This window comes from Pseudorca crassidens, chromosome 1 (assembly GCF_039906515.1).
Source record: "Pseudorca crassidens isolate mPseCra1 chromosome 1, mPseCra1.hap1, whole genome shotgun sequence".
In the NCBI taxonomy this organism is placed as follows: domain Eukaryota; kingdom Metazoa; phylum Chordata; class Mammalia; order Artiodactyla; family Delphinidae; genus Pseudorca; species Pseudorca crassidens.
The window spans coordinates 113,417,904-113,436,304 of NC_090296.1; the positions used below are offsets into that span (position 1 = coordinate 113,417,904).

General features: G+C 40.3%; 1 protein-coding gene across 2 annotated transcripts in view; it reads right to left on the bottom strand.

Annotated features, from left to right (window-relative positions):
• Positions 1 to 9,334, bottom strand: part of CLPX (caseinolytic mitochondrial matrix peptidase chaperone subunit X) — a 35,894-nt gene extending 26,560 nt beyond the window's left edge. The window contains exons 1-3 of one of the 2 annotated variants that reach the window (XM_067750558.1): positions 8,989 to 9,334; positions 1,787 to 1,947; positions 15 to 132 (exon numbers count right to left, since the gene is read on the bottom strand). In XM_067750558.1, coding sequence (XP_067606659.1) covers positions 15 to 132; positions 1,787 to 1,947; positions 8,989 to 9,067 — 358 coding nt within the window. In that variant the 5' untranslated portion in view covers positions 9,068 to 9,334. The remainder of the gene's footprint in view (positions 1 to 14; positions 133 to 1,786; positions 1,948 to 8,988) is intronic. The other variant, XM_067750547.1, reaches the window with a different exon arrangement.
• Between the last annotated feature and the right edge of the window lie 9,067 nt (positions 9,335 to 18,401).

An 18,401-nucleotide genomic window follows, 5' to 3' on the forward strand; every position in this document is an offset into this window, starting at 1 on the left:
AGAAGAATACTTACACACAAAGGTCTCTACGTGTGTGCACAAGTCTCCACATTTAGGACAGCGAAGCTGGTTTCCACCTTTCCCAGAATTCCCAGAGCCTGACTTCTTACTGCTTCCCTCACTTGCTGATTTCTAATGTTGTGGAAGAAAAAAAAAAAAGGAAGAGTCAATTATTACTTTCAGGCAACCACCATGTAACTTAAGTATAAACAATATTGTTTGTAATCTTATAATGTTTACAATTTTTAGAATGGAATTATTAGTATAATTTATATCTCTATTGTCACTGGTGTAAAAACAATAAAATCAGTTCTAGTAAACACATATATTTACTGCACTCCTTCTTTACATGGTATGTGCCAGCATGTATAATTAGCTTTTCTGCAATGACAATCAATAAACACTACGGGAAAAAAATCAATAAGCACTAGTAAATTAAAAAAAGTTACTACAGGTAAAAAACTACATTTCAATGAAATTGAATCAGGAGTTATTATCTTGGCAAGTAGTGACTCAACTTTCTTGAATCTAACTTTTATCATCTCTAAAATGGGGATAATTTCACCTACTTTAGAGGGTCATTGTTAGGATTAAGTGTGGATATGAAAGCACCTAGCATTTTGTCTCACATATATTAATAACTCAAGTGTTGTCAAATTCACATAATAAAAAAAAATGATAACTCACTGACCTAATACAATCACCAATCATCTACTTGCTAGCTACAGAGTAGCCTAACATTAAGTCATACAGATATCTAAGATTTTGAGGTAGAGGATGAAGTAAGGTTTATACTATCATGAGTTGTAAGAACTGTGTGGAAGCAGAAAATGATGGTTATTCCCAATCCAACCAACCATGAGACTGACTACATAGATTATTTTTTTTATTGGAGTATAATTCCTTTAGAATGTTGTGTTAGTTTCTGCTGTACAATGAAATGAATCAGTTATATATATACATATACCCCCTCCCTCTTGGACCTCCCTCCCACCCTCCTCCATCTCACCCATCTAGGTGGTCACAGAACACTGAGCTGAGCTTCCTGTGCTTTACAGAATGTTCCCACTAGCTATCTATTTTATGCATAGTAGTGTATATACGTCAATCCTAATCTCCCAATTCGTCCCTCCCTCCTCTTCCCTGCCTGTGTCCACATGTCCGTTCTCTACGCCTTAATGAAGCTTCTTTACTGCTTTGGGGTGTTAGAAATTTTAGCTACTGCTTACTAAGTGCAATGCTTATCAAACTATTTTATGGCTCAGACTGATAACACAAAATAAAAATATGTAGGGACTTCCCTGGTGGCACAGTGGTTAGAATCCGCCTGCCAACGCAGGGGATACGGGTTCAATCCCTGGTCCAGGAAGATCCCACGTGCCGTGGAGCAACTAAGCCCGTGTGCCACAAGTTCGGATGCACTCTAGAGCCCAACTACTGAGCCCACAAGCCACAACTACTGAAGCCCGTACAACTAGTGCCTGTGCTCCGCAACAAGAGAAGCCACCGCAGTGAGAAGCTCACGCACCGCAAACAAAAGTAGCCCCCACTTGCTGCAACCAGAGAAAGCCCACGTGCAGCAACAAAGATGCAATGCAGCCAAAAAATAAATAAGTAAATAAATTTATTTTTTTTAAATATGTAAAATTCTTCAGATCATTTTATATATTTCACATTTCCTACAGAAAACATACAAACCAATGAAATACAGAGTAGTAGTATTATATTTAATTGTTTAAATGAGGGAACTCAAATATGTGTATAGATGCCAATAAAGACAAAATACCTTATTTCCATCTCCAGAGCCATCTTTACTCATCCCATCTTTTGAAGCAAAGTATGCTGGTGTTTCTGTAAAGGCTCTAAAAGGAGCTCTTCGTAGAAGCTGAGTTTCAAAGGTCCCAAGCCTTCCTAAAACTGGTATATGAATGCGACCACAAGAAATACCTGAAAATACAATGAAATTTAGTCTACACATCAAATATTAACACACCTTCAATAAGTCCCCTGGGGACAAAAATCCCTCAAGCATAAAGGAGGTTGAAAAAGCTATAGTCTTCACAGCAGTAGTACAAACCAGTGACACCATCTTCAAAAACTGGCCCGACCTGTGCTTTGGAAGTAAGGAAAGACCACCCAGGTCATAACAATGAATGGCTCTTTCAAAGTGTGAAAAATAAGCAGTTCAACATCTGCCTCACCTGTAGGGGAAAAAGGCCATTTATGTCCTATATTCTTATACTTCTTATACTATTTCTACCAATGAGAATAAACAATTGACATGAACTCATCTGTCTCTTTGGTTATATGGGGGTAATATCTGCAACAATGGCAACAAATTTCAAATGTTCTTTTAAAAGTTATGTGCTATTCATTAAATCATGTTTTAATAAAATATTTCAATCCTATAGAAAAGAGAAATATATTTCAATAAAAAAATATTGTGTAACCACCATCCAGCTTTCAAACATTTTAACCTTTTGCCATATTTGAAGTTAATTCTTAAAAAAGACATAGGTTAATCACTGACTTATTTGGCAAACTTTTTCTGTAAAAGACGAGGATAGTAAGTATTTTCAGCTTTGTGGGCCATATATGTAGTCTCAATCTCATTAATTCTCCCTGTAACATGAAAGCAAGTTTAAACAATATGTAAACACATGGGTGTGGCTGGATTTGTTCCATGGGGCCACTGTTTGCTGACTCCTGCTTTTTTCCATATAAATACGAAACAGGCCTCCGAATAAATTATAGTCAATGGCAAAAGAGCCATACTCCCATAAGGCAGCATTTCCCAAGCTGGTCTTTAAAAGACTGTTCCCCACACAAGAAAACTGAATGGTCATACAATAGGTTAAACAAAATTCCATAGACTTCAGTACACTAGAGCTATTCAGAATCTTGCATAAGCTATAATGTACATTAATGAATCCCCAAAAAGGAAGTTTCCCAGCAGAGTGCTATTAGGAGGTAATAAACAACCAAGGGGTTAACACTTAGATAAATTTAAGAAACTGATTTTCCCTCCCTCATTTTATTCCCTGCAAAATTCACAACTCAGGACTTAAATTTTCATTCCCACACCTGTTAGGGCTTTTAAAAGATCATGCACACATGTATATATTGTATCCAAATGCAAAAACTGGTTTAAAATTATGTAGGGCTTCCCTGGTGGCGCAGTGGTTGAGAGTCCGCCTGCCGATGCAGGGGACGCGGGTTTGTGCCCCGGTCTGGGAAGATCCCACATGCCGCGGAGCGGCTGGGCCCGTGAGCCACGGTCGCTGAGCCTGCGCGTCCGAAGCCTGTGCTCCCCAAAGGGAGAGGCCACAACAGTGAGAGGCCCGTGTACCGCAAAAAAAAAAAAATTATGTACATCAAACAATTCAAAACCAAATGCTTAATTATATAACTCTTTTTTTAACGACTCCCATTTTCCAACACAATTTTGTACACTGTTAGAACTAGTTTCTTTACTTATCACCATAGGCCATCTCCAGTTACACGAAGTACTAAAATGAACCCACCAAACTACTCAGGAAAGATACAAGTAAGAGGAAACAAATTTTCTCATTTCCATATAAATTCACAAAGAACACCAAAAAAGGATTATGACATCCCAGTCCCTAACCCAAAGAGTGTAAAATTTTGCTTAACACTATTAAGCTTGACTATTAATAAGGAAAAAAAAAAACCAACTACATTTGATGTTTTCCTTCTAAGAAACATCTTCAAAAGACATTTCAAATTTTCTCTGTAACATTTCCATTTTCTGCAGTAAATTATGTTAGCTATTACTCTCTCATTAGAATGAGATCTAAGGTAGTTTATGAAATTTAAGCTAAACATTAATGTTTTTCCAAGGACATAATATGACTTAAAGACTATGTCAATCTAAAAAGCAAGTCTAGAAAAAGTCATGGAGGAGAGGGATAGATGAAATCAAGAATGCAGAAAGTTGAATGCACCTTGACGCTGGGTGACAGGTATTTTGGGGTTCAGTGTTCTATTTTGTGTGTGCTTGAAAACATCCATTATAAGTTAATATGAAAGGTAGCATAATACAGTAATTTATTATAATCTATGTAACAAGGGTAACTTTTTTATTGAACCTTTATGATGTATTCACAAAGAAAACTACAATTGTAACAAGCTTTATGTGAGGCTATTTGTACTTGGATGTTTAGATCAAAACAGCCCTGAAGTATCAGATAGAGTGTATTATTTCCCACTTACAATACATCTTTTAAAATAGTATTTAACAATTTACAATATCTAGTATTATTAGAAAATAAGCTGAAAGGAAATTATCTTTGGGAATTTAAGAGAGATAAAAATTATGAACATGATCCTTTTAAAATCTACTTGAATAGAAAGAAAAAGTGTCCTTCACCTTAAATAATTTATCAAGTAACATATGAAACCAATGCAACCATACAGTCACCACAGAAAATACTATCTGAGAAACATGTTCATATCATTTAAAAATCTAAATTTAAGAATTTCTTTGCTGGCCCTGATGGTATGGTACTGGAGAGCTGTTTTAATATTCTACTGATATAATCTAAGGGCTACACCAACAAGACGCTGTAAATACTAAACCTCTGGGTCTCAAACTTGGGCATGCATTAGAATCACCTGGAGAACTTGTTAAACCACAGGCTGGAGGGGATTCTCCCTGGTTCTGATTCAGAAGGTATGAGGTGGGACCCAAGAATGCATTTCTAACAAGTTCCCAGATGATGCTGATGCTGCTGGTTTGAGGACCCCACTTTTTAAAACCACTGTACAAAACAATTTAAATGATCAGTCATTCACCAATCATATAAAATCCTCACAGAAATTATTGCAGCAACCCAATCAGTTTTTAACCCTTTTTTGTGCCCTCTGGCAGTCTGGTAAAGCCTATTCAGAATGTTTTTAAATGTACAGAATAAAATACATAACAAAGGAAACCAATTATCCTCAAGTAGTTATCAAAATATTTTTAAAATATTCTTTTTTTAACATCTTTATTGGAGTATAATTGCTTTACAATGGTGTGTTAGTTTCTGCTTTATAACAAAGTGAATCAGTTATACATATACATATGTCCCCTTATCTCTTCCCTCTTGCATCTCCCTCCCTCCCACCCCTCTAGGTGGTCACAAAGCACGAGCTGATCTCCCAGTGCTGTGCGGCTGCTTCCCACTAGCTATCTATTTTACATTTGGTAGTGTATATATGTCCATGCCACTCTCTCACTTTGTCCCAGCTTACCCTTCCCCCTCCCCATATCCTCAAGTCCATTCCCTAGTAGGTCAGTGTCTTTATTCCCGTTTTGCCCCTACGTTCTTCATGACCACTTTTTTTTTTTTAGATTCCATATATACGTGTTAGCATACAGTATTTGTTTTTCTCTTTAAAAATATTCTTCTTAACTAACAAAATTAAATAAGATCTAACAGCTTTTAATGTAACTACCATGATTTCAAAGTAGTGGAAAGTATAAACAATATTTTGAAATACCAGTAATGTAATGTGATATGAAAATATCTGTGTTTGATTGGTGACAAATCCACAGGTATTGCTAATACTACTGTGGTTTGCTGCCTACATTCGTAATTGAAGGAAATGCTATATTTCACTCAGATTAGTGAAAATAAAGTTCAAAGAACCTCTAAATTCTATCCCTGGGCCCTTTGGAAGCCTGTGAACCCAGGTGAAAAACCCCTAAAAGCCAAAAAGGGAAGTATTTATGGGAAGTATATTTCGAAAGAGTACTTGGCAGCAATGACAGAAGACAGTCAAGTTAAACTCCTTACAAAACTCTGTCATAAGGATAAAGCTTTGAGTTTCAGAGCAGTTTTTTTTAAAAAATATATATTAGAATAAGGCACAATGATTTTAGGGCTATTAAGAACTTGGAGGGTAATTTATTCAATTTCTAAATACTTGACTTCCTATATTCAATCTTGAACTAAGCATTCTCCAAAAACATACAAATGATTCAGCTTAGAAGATTAACCGATCTTTAATTTGCATTTTAGAAATAGAGCAAAAGAACTAATTAAAATTTAAAACTATATTTGTAGTGACAATATTTTAAGTGTATAACTGATGAAACAGCAAATTAAGTTAAATGCTCTCTTGAACACCAGTCCTCTAACCTCCAACACAAATTGGAAACAAAATTCAACAAAAACTCGCAAACAATGCTGGCAACTTAGTAGATGCTTATTGCTTTTAATAATCTCAAATTTTTATTTTATGCCCAAGTTATTACTTCAGGAATACTGCATACTTCTTAATAAAGAAAAATAACATCACTCCTATGATAGCTTTCCTCAAGTTTAAAAACGTTTGATAGGTTTTCACTAAAACTACTAGTCTGCTGGTCTGAAGATGAACATGCCCAAGAAAAGAGAAATGTTGATTAGGAAATAGTGTGCTATTGTAGAAATAAAGATGCTCTATCATTTACTCACTTTGTCATATTAATTTGTATTGGATTTAACTACGAGAGGGGGAGGGGGGAGAGAGGGAGAGAGAGAGAGAATTAAAATATAGCTAAAAAAAATTATGGATGCCCACCAACATGTTTGAGCATCTTCAAATCTTCATTTACACCCTCATGAGGTGACACCCTGAGTTACACAGGAGCACACAATTCTCACAGCCAAATTCAAACCAAGTACTGTCACTCAGAATTTTTTAAATGGAATCAAACATTTCTGAATGCATATATTTAGAATGCAAACTGTTATATATGCAAAGTACATTTGAAAAAATATACATCAATATTGAAAACACCAGCAATTCAAGTAGAAAAAATATTTTAAAATTTTACTTTACTATAGGTTTCATATTCAAAGAGAATAGTGAAGAAAAACACATTAAATTGGATACACATAGCCCAACAGGAAAAGAAAACAGATCCAGTGTCTAGTATGACAATTTATCAAATTAATTTTTCAAACTACCGTTTAAAATTTTTAAAGTCTAACATGACAGATAAACCAATAGAAATAGAGAATAGCACTGTACTTCAGAGGAGCTCTGAAATCTCCCCTTTTATTCTTAATTCATTGTACAAATTTCCTGTTAGAAGACTATATTGATGAAACTATTTTTATTTGTTTAAATTATGTTGCTGAAATTCTTAACTCTGTGCATAAGAATAATAAACTAGCTAAAGTTCAATTGTGATTTTTCTATCTTTCACCTCTCTTCCTCTTTCCAAGAATTCTAAATAAAAATAACCCTCTTCAAGGTTTTTCAGGCCTTAAAAAAATACATCTTTATATTCTTGTAGACTTATGTATACTTTTAGAGTTTCTACCATGGAAAACAAACATTTTATGTAAATCCATTTGCTGTTTCATTGTCATATAAAAATATTAAATTCTATAATGATATTGGGTAATGTCTCATATTTTAGATTTAATTTACTCCTTTACAGTGAAAATTATAGTTTGGTATTTCTGAAAACCTCTAGTAAACTTGTATTAACTGAGAAACAAATAGATAATTCCTAAATAAGTCATTAGTTTTTGCTGATTTACCTAATGATAGATTTAATTTTGAAAGATGTTGTTTTGAAAAGAAAAATAAACAAATAGCTGCACACTTTCTATAACTCACAGTTTTCAGGGACAATTGATAGAGACAAAGAATGTTGTCAAAGAAGCCTTCCCTGCCCACGGAGAACACATACCTTATACAGGCCCAGAAACAATATTATTCTTTGTCTATTCCTCTAAACTCGAAGATGAGGACTTATTCACCCTTCCATCTCCAGCACCAAAGCAGGGCCTGACACATAGCAGGCCCTCAACAAATTTGTCAAATAAATGAATTTAAATATCTGTCAATTTCGAGTGTTTGCAACTCATATTCCTGGAATAGGGATGTCTACTTGTTCAGGATTAACAGTGTCCTGGGACTAAATTCACTCCTTTACATTTATGTACCATTTTACAAAATGCTTCTGCCCACACAACCTCATTGAATCCCTCTGTGAAATAAACTGTCGGAAAATAAATATTTAGTAAACTGTAAGAATTTTACAATGAAGCTAAAAATTCGGAAAAGGGAGCTGTTTTTTTCTAATCCAAAGATCATAAACTAATAATCCAAAGCAAAACGAATCTGTCTAGAAGTTAGTGATTATAACAGGATCTAGACTCTTTGTCTGCTATTCATAGATTTAGGGAAGAGAAAAATGGTTTCTTTTCCGGAATCTCTTGGCTGGGGTTGCCACTCTTTCACAGCTCCTGATAAACAGAAAGGACAGGTAAACAAGCGCCACCCTTAAAAAACTACTTGGGGCTGTCAAGTTAGGAAATCCGGCAAACGACTGACTCCCTGAGACACCTAAGCCCTTCAAAAACAATTTCTGTGGGAATTTCCATCTCTTCGGGCGCTTTGCTGCGGCCCCCGAAAAGTAGTGCGAGTCAGCTTTACGTCCCGGTGTGAGCGGCCGCACAACGACTGTGACACCGCGGCCCCCGCGCGGCCTGCGCCCGGGACGGCCCGCTCGGCGCCCCGCGGCCCCGGGGGGACCCCAACAGTGGCGGCTCCTCATCCGGGCCCTTCCCGCGGCCCACGACAGGCCCAAGGGGAACCCGGCCGGGCTCCGGAAGAGGAGCCGCAGCCAGGGGAGGCGGCAGTCACCTGCGGAGTGGGGTCTGGGGACACTTTTTAACCAACGGAGCACTGCGTGCCTCTTTCAGGGTTTCTGCGAAGCGACCACATTCTGGCCCCAAAGTCAGAGGGCCTGAAAGCGGGAGGGTGAGGGAGCCAGAGGGTTTCACTTCAAATGTGAGAACCAGCTGCTCCAGAGGTTGGCAGAGACCCATGCCACGGAGAAAGGGGGGGTTGCCAGGCGAAGCGCCGAGCACCTCCTCACATCCTCGGGGTGGGGGAGGCCTCTCGCCCTCCCCGGGGTCCCCGCCGCCCCCGCCAGGCCACTGCTGGGTCAAGAGCTCAGGTGCGGGACTACTTCGTTACCTCTTGGCGCGGAGGCGAACGAGGAGCTGATGAGCCGCGCGGCTGTGGCGCCGCAAGTACAAGCGCCGCAGCCTGACATCTCCGCGGGGCCTAGGCTGGGGCTTCGCCCCCTGCCGCCCTCCGGGTCTCAGCAGCCGACTGCTACTCGCGGGGTTCGCTGGCTTGGCTCCGAACTCTCCTGTCGATTCTAGGCCCACTGCAGATATCACCCCCCCGGCAGCAATGCCTTCGCACTCTTCGTGCCCCACTGCCGTCTACTGAATAGACACCTAACATGCCCCCCCCCACGTTCTCCTCCCCCCGCACCCTCCCCGCCTATCGGGCCCAGGGGGGCTTGCGCGCGCCTGCGTCCTAGGCCTAGGGAGGGGGGCGTGGGCACGAGCAGCGCGTGCGTGAGACACAAACGTAGGCGAGGGGAAGGGGGCGGTGACCTGGGCGCCAATGAGCACGCTACGGCAGAAGGCCGATTTACCCCCGCCCCCACCAAATGAAGAACTACAAGTCCCGACCCACAATTCTTCCGGAAAGTCCCTTTATCCTAGCGTTGAAAAGTTTGCGATTGTAGCGGAGAGATGCATGCCGGGAGTTGTAGTTCCAGCTCGTAACCGTAAACTGGTCATTTTCTACTGGTGTCTGGGAAGGTCAAAGTGAGACCCGTGGCTTATCCGGTCGCAGGAGGAGTCTTGAAAGCGGCCGATTCTATAAGAATCGATAAGTTCCTCCCCTCGGGGGTTCCCCATCCTGTGTTCCTTATCTTTTCCTTATCTTTGCTTTCCTGACTTGCGACCTGGAAGTGGCGGTATTTTTTACGAAGTTCCTCAAGCAACAGCTGTTGGATGACAACTCTCTTTCCTTGTTTTTTCAAGCCTAGTGGTGATAACTCTTCAGGTCGTTACTAGTCCCTGGGTGCTTTACAATCCTTTGTACGTTCCCTTAAACCTGATCACACCCTGGTAAATAGTTACTTCAAGAATCTCTCTTCTGTTACTCTTAGGCCTCTGTTTGGCTGGTTCCTCTCTGGATATCTAAAGCAGATCAGGGCTTTCCTGGTGGCGCAGTGGTTAAGAATCCACCTGCCAATGCAGGGGACACGGGTTCAAGCCCTAGGCCGGGAAGATCCCACGTGCTGCAGAGCAACTAAGCCCGTGCACCACAACTACTGAGCCTGCACTCTAGAGCCTGCGAGCCACAACTACTGAAGCCTAGAGACCCATGCTCTGCAACAAGAGAAGCCACAGCAATGAGAAGCCCGCGCATGGCAGCGAAGAGTAGCCCCTGCTTGCCACAACTAGAGGAAGCCCACAACGAAGACCCAACACAGCCAAAAATAAATAAATTTGAAATAAATAAAGTGGATCAACCAGCTAGCTGACAAAGTACAGGATGGTGACAAATGAATCATACTCTTTTCAATCTGGGTTGGCACCAGAGAGAGTATTTACTTTGTATATAAGATTCTCATAAACTCCAAAGCCCAGAGAAATTGCCAAGTGAGCTTGGATACCTTCAGTTCTGAGCTGGCGGAGGAGGGGGTGGGGACGGAGGGGATGGGGGGACGACGACACACAAGCCAGAGTTAGTTATTTAGCCCTCTTCAGTCTGGGATCAGAGAAATGTGGCTTCTAGTTCCCTGGGTCTGGCCGTGAGAAGGGGCATTGGCCTTGGCCTTGGCCCAGACCACACAGGTTTTTTGTCTCTCTGGGTGCTGACTCCTGGTACTCCTTCAGCTTAAAGTGACAGAGACCAGAAGGGAGCCCAGGTCTTAACTCAGCTGCCTTCATGAATAGAATTTTGAGAGAATAGAGACTCTAAAATTCCTACAATCCAGTGTTTTCAAACTGTGTTCCTAGAATCCCTCAGAAGCCAAAGCTCTTTGGTGGGGATGAGGGGACTAAGAGAGTGAACCTCCCCAAATCCTCCTCCAAGCCACCTCCAAAGTCAGTCAGAGCAGCTCTGGTTTTATCTGTTTCATTTATTGCGGTTTCATTTGAAAAAATAGTCATGGGACTTCCCTGGCAGTCCAGTGGGTAAGACTCCACTCTCCCAATGCAGGGGGCCTGGGTTCAATCCCTGGTCCAGGAACTAGATCCCACATGCATGCCACAGCTAAGAGTCCACATGCCACAGCTAAGAAGTCCAAGCCCGCATGCCACAACTAAAAGATGCCACAACGAAGATCCAGCGTGCTGCAACTAAGACCCGGCGCAGACTAAATAAATAAATAAACAAACACACATAAATTTTTTTTTAAAAGAGAAAATATAGTTGTTCTGCTTTAAAACAATGTTTGAAAACCACTGATTCTAGGACAAACTTCTTGTAGCGGTAAGCTAAGCAGGTCACATGGACTCTTAACACCCAATTTAAATTTGTTTCATTCCACCCCACCTTCTATTTCAATTATATACACATTTTCTTCTTCTTACAGAAATTAAGAAGTTGGTTGCTAAAATCTATAGATTGCTATATAGCAAGCTGAATAAAAGCACTTTATTTTAGGCTTATCTGGGGGCACCCCATGAAGCCTTCCTTTTCTCTGTCCATTCTAAAAACTTGACTTACTCAGTCAACAAATATTTATTGAGTACCAATTACATGCCAGGCACTGAGGAAATCGCATTGAACAAAACAAAAAAGTTTCTCTCATGGAGCTTCTATTCTAGTGGGGAAAGATAAGACAGTAGGTAAAACAAAAATATGTGCCACTGGTATGATGACATAGGAATATCTTTATATTGTTTCATAATATATTCTTTCATTCCAAGGACAACTGAGTATTCAATTTTATTTATGGGCCGATGTTTTGTGTATTTAGCCTGTATTCCCAACTGTACTATGAGTCTTTGAAGGCAGGTATTTCATTATAAACGTGGGCTGAATACACAGTAGAAATTCAGTAAATACTTGATTAAGTACTTATCTTCCAACTACATTAGCTTGGCAGAAAGCTGAGATGGTGTCTTCAGAAAATCTGACATAAAATCAGAGCAAATTATAATTGACAAAGAAGTGTTAATAGACACAAATTTATACAATGGTTGATCCAACTGATTGAGTGTCCCAGAAGGAATTCTCAGGAGATGCCTGATTAGCAGAGTGTAGACTTTGTCCTAGAAAGTACAAAACAAAGGGAGGTGTACAAAACTCAGTTTAACTTTTTCTCAAATGTGAGCAAAGGTCATGTGGCTTTGGCATCAGACTGGTCATGGTTTCATCACACAGGCAACATGAATTTGGTAGTTTCAGTGCATCACCCCCAAACTATGCTCTGTGGGTCAGAATGTACCTGGATTATTAGGATCAGCACCCAACAAGCCTGTATTGGGACCCTAACTTTGTGCTAGGCTCTTTGATGGTATAAATCTTACAGTGTTATTCAAATTGGGGAACTTATACCATGGGGATATACCAAGACTTCCATTTGGTACTTGGTATGTTGCGTCTTCGTTGCTGCACACGGGCTTTCTCTAGTTGCGAGCAGGGGCTACTCTTCCTTGCGGTGCGCGGGCTCCTCATTGCGGCGGCTTCTCTTGTTGTGGAGCACGGGCTCTGGGCACGCGGGCTTCAGTAGTTGCAGCACGCGGGCTCAGTAGCTGTGGCTCGCGGGCTCTAGAGCACAGGCTCAGTAGTTGTGGCACATGGGCTTAGTTGCTCCACAGCATATGGGATCTTGCTGGACCAGGGCTCGAACCTGTCTCCTGCACTGGCAGGCGGATTCTTAGCCACTGCACCACCAGGGAAGGTTCTGATAAAATAGTCTGGAGTGGGGCTCAGGAATCCATTTTTATTACTAGAATCAGGAAATGCTAAGTTTTATTTGCCGAAATGAATAAGGTGTGTTCTCTGTGGTGGTAGAAGCCTGTGTCTTTATTTCTCAAGGCCTCTATTTTAGGCTTCCTCTATTACCACCACTTTCTCCCTCAGTAAATCACTGCCCAGCCTTGGTACTGTAGGGAGACCAAGGATTCTACAAGAAGATGCTCACCGTCCTTCTGGGTCTGTCCTCGAGTGGGGGGTGGTGACCTAAGATGGCACAAGGTTCCCCATCCCCAACCGTGTCTCAGCTAGAGGAATGTCCTTCATCCTGATGTTCAGGGAGATGGTCAGCAGATGGCACTAACTCACCATGGCTTCCCTCTTTGAATCCATGGTAGAGGGGTTGTAGGATGAGGAGGAGTGTTCTTAAAGCTAATGCGTTGGAACTTTTGGTGTACCAGATCTTGAGGACAGTGCTAGGAATGCTTGTTTAGTATTTTCTAAAGGGCACAGATGTCAGGGGTAGAAGGAATGCTGTGTGTCTACTAGCTGGGTCACTCACCAGCTGTGTGACTTCTGACAAGTTACTTAACTTCATAAGCCTGTTTTTCCAACTATAAATCGGGGTGCTCCTGACCCCCTAGGGTTAATGTAAATAAAAGATTCTGAGTCGTAGTATACAGTAGGCGCTTAATTTTTTTTTTCTGTGCAATGCTGTAATTTATGGCTTTCCTTTTATGCCTGTAAAAAACTCCTTTTTAGTTACGCTTCCTGGCCAACTTGTTGACAACCTCACCCTATTCCTTTATACCTTAGCACTGTAAGGAGCTCACCTGATTTCAAATGCAAAATTGAAGAAGAGAGACGAAAGAGAGAGGATACAGACCCTTGGTTTATAAGTCCTTTACAATTTGCAATTAATTTGCCTTAGCCATAATATTAGATAATAAGAGATATTTATGCTTTGGTAACAGTTGTAATCGTTTATTACTTGCAAGCATCCACTGGGCTGTGTGTGTAAAGTAGTACCCGTTGGTAAATTAGTCAATAAGAAGAAATGAAGAGAAAAGCTTCTGAGCCACCAAAATAGATGTTGCAAAGTTGGCAATTCAAAGTTCATACACTTTGCTCATACCTGGGCCTTCAGAATCTCATTCTGTGTCTATTTACTCATTTCAAATACTGATTTGGTCATATGGATCTCCTTCCCAGAAGTGAGTAAATTAGAAAGGGGAGTGGTGCTAGAGTGGGCATATTAACCACAGCCAAAGTGTTCTCTGAGAGCCTGACAAAAAAGGAGGAAACGGAGAAGTGGATGCAAGAACTCAGTAAGAAGACAGGGACTTCCCTGGTGGTCCAGTGGTTAAGACTCCGTGATCCCAATGCAGGGGGCCGGGGTTCCGATCCCTGATCAGGGAACTCGATCCCGCATGCCGCAAATAAAAAGATCCCACATGCCACAACTAAGACCCGGCACAGCCAAATAAATTTTTTAAAAACTCAATAAAAAGACAGACTCACAGATGCAGAAAACAAAAAAACAAATCGGTCTTACCAGAAGGGGGAGGGGGTTGGAGGTAGGGAAGATAGGTGAAGGGGATTAAGAGGTACAAACCTCCATTTACTAATATATACTGTGTTCATACATTTGTTCAACTTATCCTTAAAATAGCCCCGTGAGGTACATATTATTTTCTCAAGTTTATAGTTGAGGAAACTGAAGCACACAGAGGTTAGATAACTTGTCCAAGATTACACTGCCAGTAAGTAAAAGAACCAATATTGAACCCAGGTAGCCTGGTTCTATAGCCATGCATTTAGCCACCGCACTATATTCCACAGGACTCACTATTAGATTGTCTTGGATGAAATACACTTTTTATTGCATTGTTGAGCTTTAAAAAAAGAAGAAAATTTTCCGTGAACATGCATGCAAATTCTTATGTTACTACATAGGTTGAAAATTGTCATATAAATGTTCTAAAGAATCAAAAGTAAACTCAGGAATTGTTTTTAAAATGAGCACGCAATTGGAGGTTATCAAAAGCGACCAGAAGGGGGAGTTCCCTGGTGGACCAGTGGTAAAGAATCTGCCTTCCAATGCAGGGGATACAGGTTCAATCCCTGGTATGGAAACTAGGATCCCACATGCTGCAGGGCAGCTAGGCCCGCGCGCCACAACTACTGAGCTCATGCGCCTCAACTAGAGAGCCCGCATGCCGCAAACTACAGAGCCCACCTGCCCTGAAGCCTGCACGCCACAAGTAAAGAAGAGAAAAACCGCACGCCACAACTAGAGAGAAGCCCAGGCGCCACAATGAAAGATCCCGAGTGCCTCAACAAAGATCCCGAGTGACATAACGAAGACTCGATGCAGCCAAAAATAAATATAAATAAATAATAAATAAATCTTAAAAAAAAAAATAGTGACCAGAGGGGACTTCCCAGGCAGTCCAGTGGTTAAGACTCAGCACTTCCACTGAAGGTTCTTGGTCGGGGAACTAAGATCCCACAAGCCACACGGTGCGGAAAAAAAAAAAAAAAGGGACCAGGTATTTTGAAAAAGAACCCCAACAACAAAAATTTGAGATTAAAAATATAATTGTTAAAATTATATGACTAAAATTGAATTAGTGTTTGTGTAGTGGCAAAACTGTCTTCAAGCATTAGGACAAAATTAAGACATTTTCAGATAATAAAAGCTGATAGAACAAAGTTGCAAGACTCACACTTCTTGGTTTCAAAACTTACTACAAAGCTGCAGTAATCAAGACAGAGTGGTACTGTCATAAGAATAGATATACCAAGCAATAGAATAGAATTGAGAGTCCAGAAATAAACCCTCACTTTTACAGCCAATTGATTTTCAATGAGTGCCAAGCCCAGTCAACGAGAAAGGAGAATCTTCACCAAATGATGCTGGGTCAACTGGATATCCACATACAAATGAAGTTGGATCTCTACCTATATACATATACATAAATTTACTCAAAATGAATCAAAGACCTAAATGCAAATGCTAAAATATAAAACTCTTAGAAGAGAATCTAGGTATAAGTTCATGACCTTGGATTAGGTAACAGTTTCTTAAATATGACACCAAAAACATAAGCAACCAAAAACAAATAAATTGGACGTTAGCAAAATTAAAATATTTTGTGCTTCAAAGGACACTATCAATAAAGTGAAAATACAACCAATAGAATGGGGAAAAATATATCTGCAAATCAAGTATGGATAAGGGCCTAGTATTGAGAATATATAAAGAACTCTTACAACTCAACAGTAAAAAGACAACCCAGTTTTAAAAGGAGGTGCTATAGACTGAATGTCTGTGTCCTCCCAAAATTCATATGTTGAAACCTAATCCCCAGTGTGATGATATTAGGAGCTGGAGCATTTGGGAAGTGATTAGGTCATAAGGGTAGAGCCCTCATTAATGGGATTAGTGCCTTTATAAAATAGGCCCCAGAGAGCACTCTTGCCCTTTTGAACCAGGAAGTGGACCCTCACCAGACACCAAATATATCAGCACCTTCATCTTGGACTTCCCAACCTTCAGAACTACAAGAAATACATTTCTATTCTTTATAAGCCACTCAGTCTTTGATAGTATTGTTGTAGCAGCTCAAATAGATAAGACAATGAGCAAAGAATTTGAATAGACATTTCTCCAGAGAAGATATACAAATGAGTATGTAAGTATATAAAATAAATAATAAGTAAAAAGAAATAAGTATGTAAAAAATGCTCAACAGGGCTTCCCTGGTGGCACAGTGGTTGAGAGTCTGCCTGCCGATGCAGGGGACACGGGTTCGTGCCCCGGTCCGGGAAGATCCCACATGCCGCAGAGCGGCTGGGCCCGTGAGCCATGGCCACTGAGCCTCCGCATCCGGAGCCTGTGCTCCGCAACGGGAGAGGCCACAACAGTGAGAGGCCCGCGTACCGCCAAAAAAAAGAAAAAGTAATGGCATATTGATACATGCTACAATATGGATGAACCTTGAAAACATGCTAAGTGAAAGAGACAAGTGCATATTGTTGGACTGCATTTATATGAAATGTCCAGAATAGGCTAATCCATAAAGACAAAGTAGCTGCCAGGGCCTTGGGGGACGAGGGTCAGAGAGTGACTACTAATGAGTATGGGGTTTCTCTCTGGGATGAAAATATTCTGGAATTAGAAAGTGATGGTGTGAATATACTAAAATATACTAAAAGCCATTTAATTGTATACTTTAAAAAATTGCGAATTTTACAGTATGTGAATTAAATTTCAATTTTAAAAACCTGATAGTTCTACCCACAACAGATCTTCACTAAAATAATTCTAAAAGATATTCTTCAGGAAGAAGAAAAATGACTTTAAAAGCAAGATCTGAGGTGGTAAACATGCAAATAAATTTAAACAAACTGTATAAAATGATAAAATTTTTTTATAAAATAAATATTTTGAAGGGCAAATAAAAAGGAATTAAAATATTATTTGAGGGGCGAAGATACTGTTTAACTTTGATTTTGTTAAAATCAATATGTATAATAAAAACCAGGACTTCCCTGTTGGCGTAGTGGTTAAGAATCCGCCTGCCAATGCAGGGGACACGGGTTCAAGCTCTGGTCCAGGAAGATCCCACATGCCATGGAGCAACTAAGCCCGTGAGCCACAACTACTGAGCCCACGTACCACAACGACTGAAGCCTGCATGCCTAGAGCCTGTGCTCCGCAACAAGAGAAGCCACTGCAATGAGAAGCCTGTGCACCACAACAAAGACCCAACACAGCTAAAAATAAATAAATAAATTTATTTTAAAAAGAGAAAGCACTATGGGCTTCCCTGGTGGCGCAGTGGTTGGGAGTCCGCCTGCTGATGCAGGGGACACGGGTTCGTGCCGCGGTCCGGGAAGATCCCACATGCCACAGAGCGGCTGGGCCCGTGGGCCATGGCCGCTGAGCCTGCGCGTCCAGAGCCTGTGCTCCGCAATGGGAGAGGCCACAGCAGCGAGAGGCCCGCGTATCGCAAAAATAAAAAAAAAAAGAAAAAGAGAAGGCACTAAAAGAATAGAAAAGGTATAAAACTTCTAATTCAATATGAGGAAATAAATGGAATAAGAAAAATATTACTCAATCCAAAAGCTGACAATAAAAGTGATTTAAAAAAAACCCCACCAGGTAAGATGGTAAAAAGAAGTCCATATCTAACTGTAATCACCATATGTACTTACAAGACTCACAGTTAAAAGACATTGTTAGATTGAATAAAATAAACTAAAATCCAGCTATAATGCTGTTTACAAGAAACACATCTTTAAACAAGACACATAAGCTTAAAAGTAAAATGATAGAAAAGACATACTGAGCAAATACTAACCAAAAAGGGAGTTCGGAGCTATATTATTAGACAAAATAAACTTTAAGACAAAAAAAGCCCGTGAGAGGCCCGCATAATGCAAAAAAAAAAAAAAATTTTTTTTTTGATGCCAATACATAATGGGTGCCAATACATAATAGGCATAGATGCCAATACATAATAGGTATCTATTAACATAGCCTCAAAATATGTAAAGCCAAAATTGAAGAATCACAGGGAGAAATTGACAAGCACATCATTTAGTGGATGATTTCAACACACTTCTCATTTATGGAACTAAATAATTAA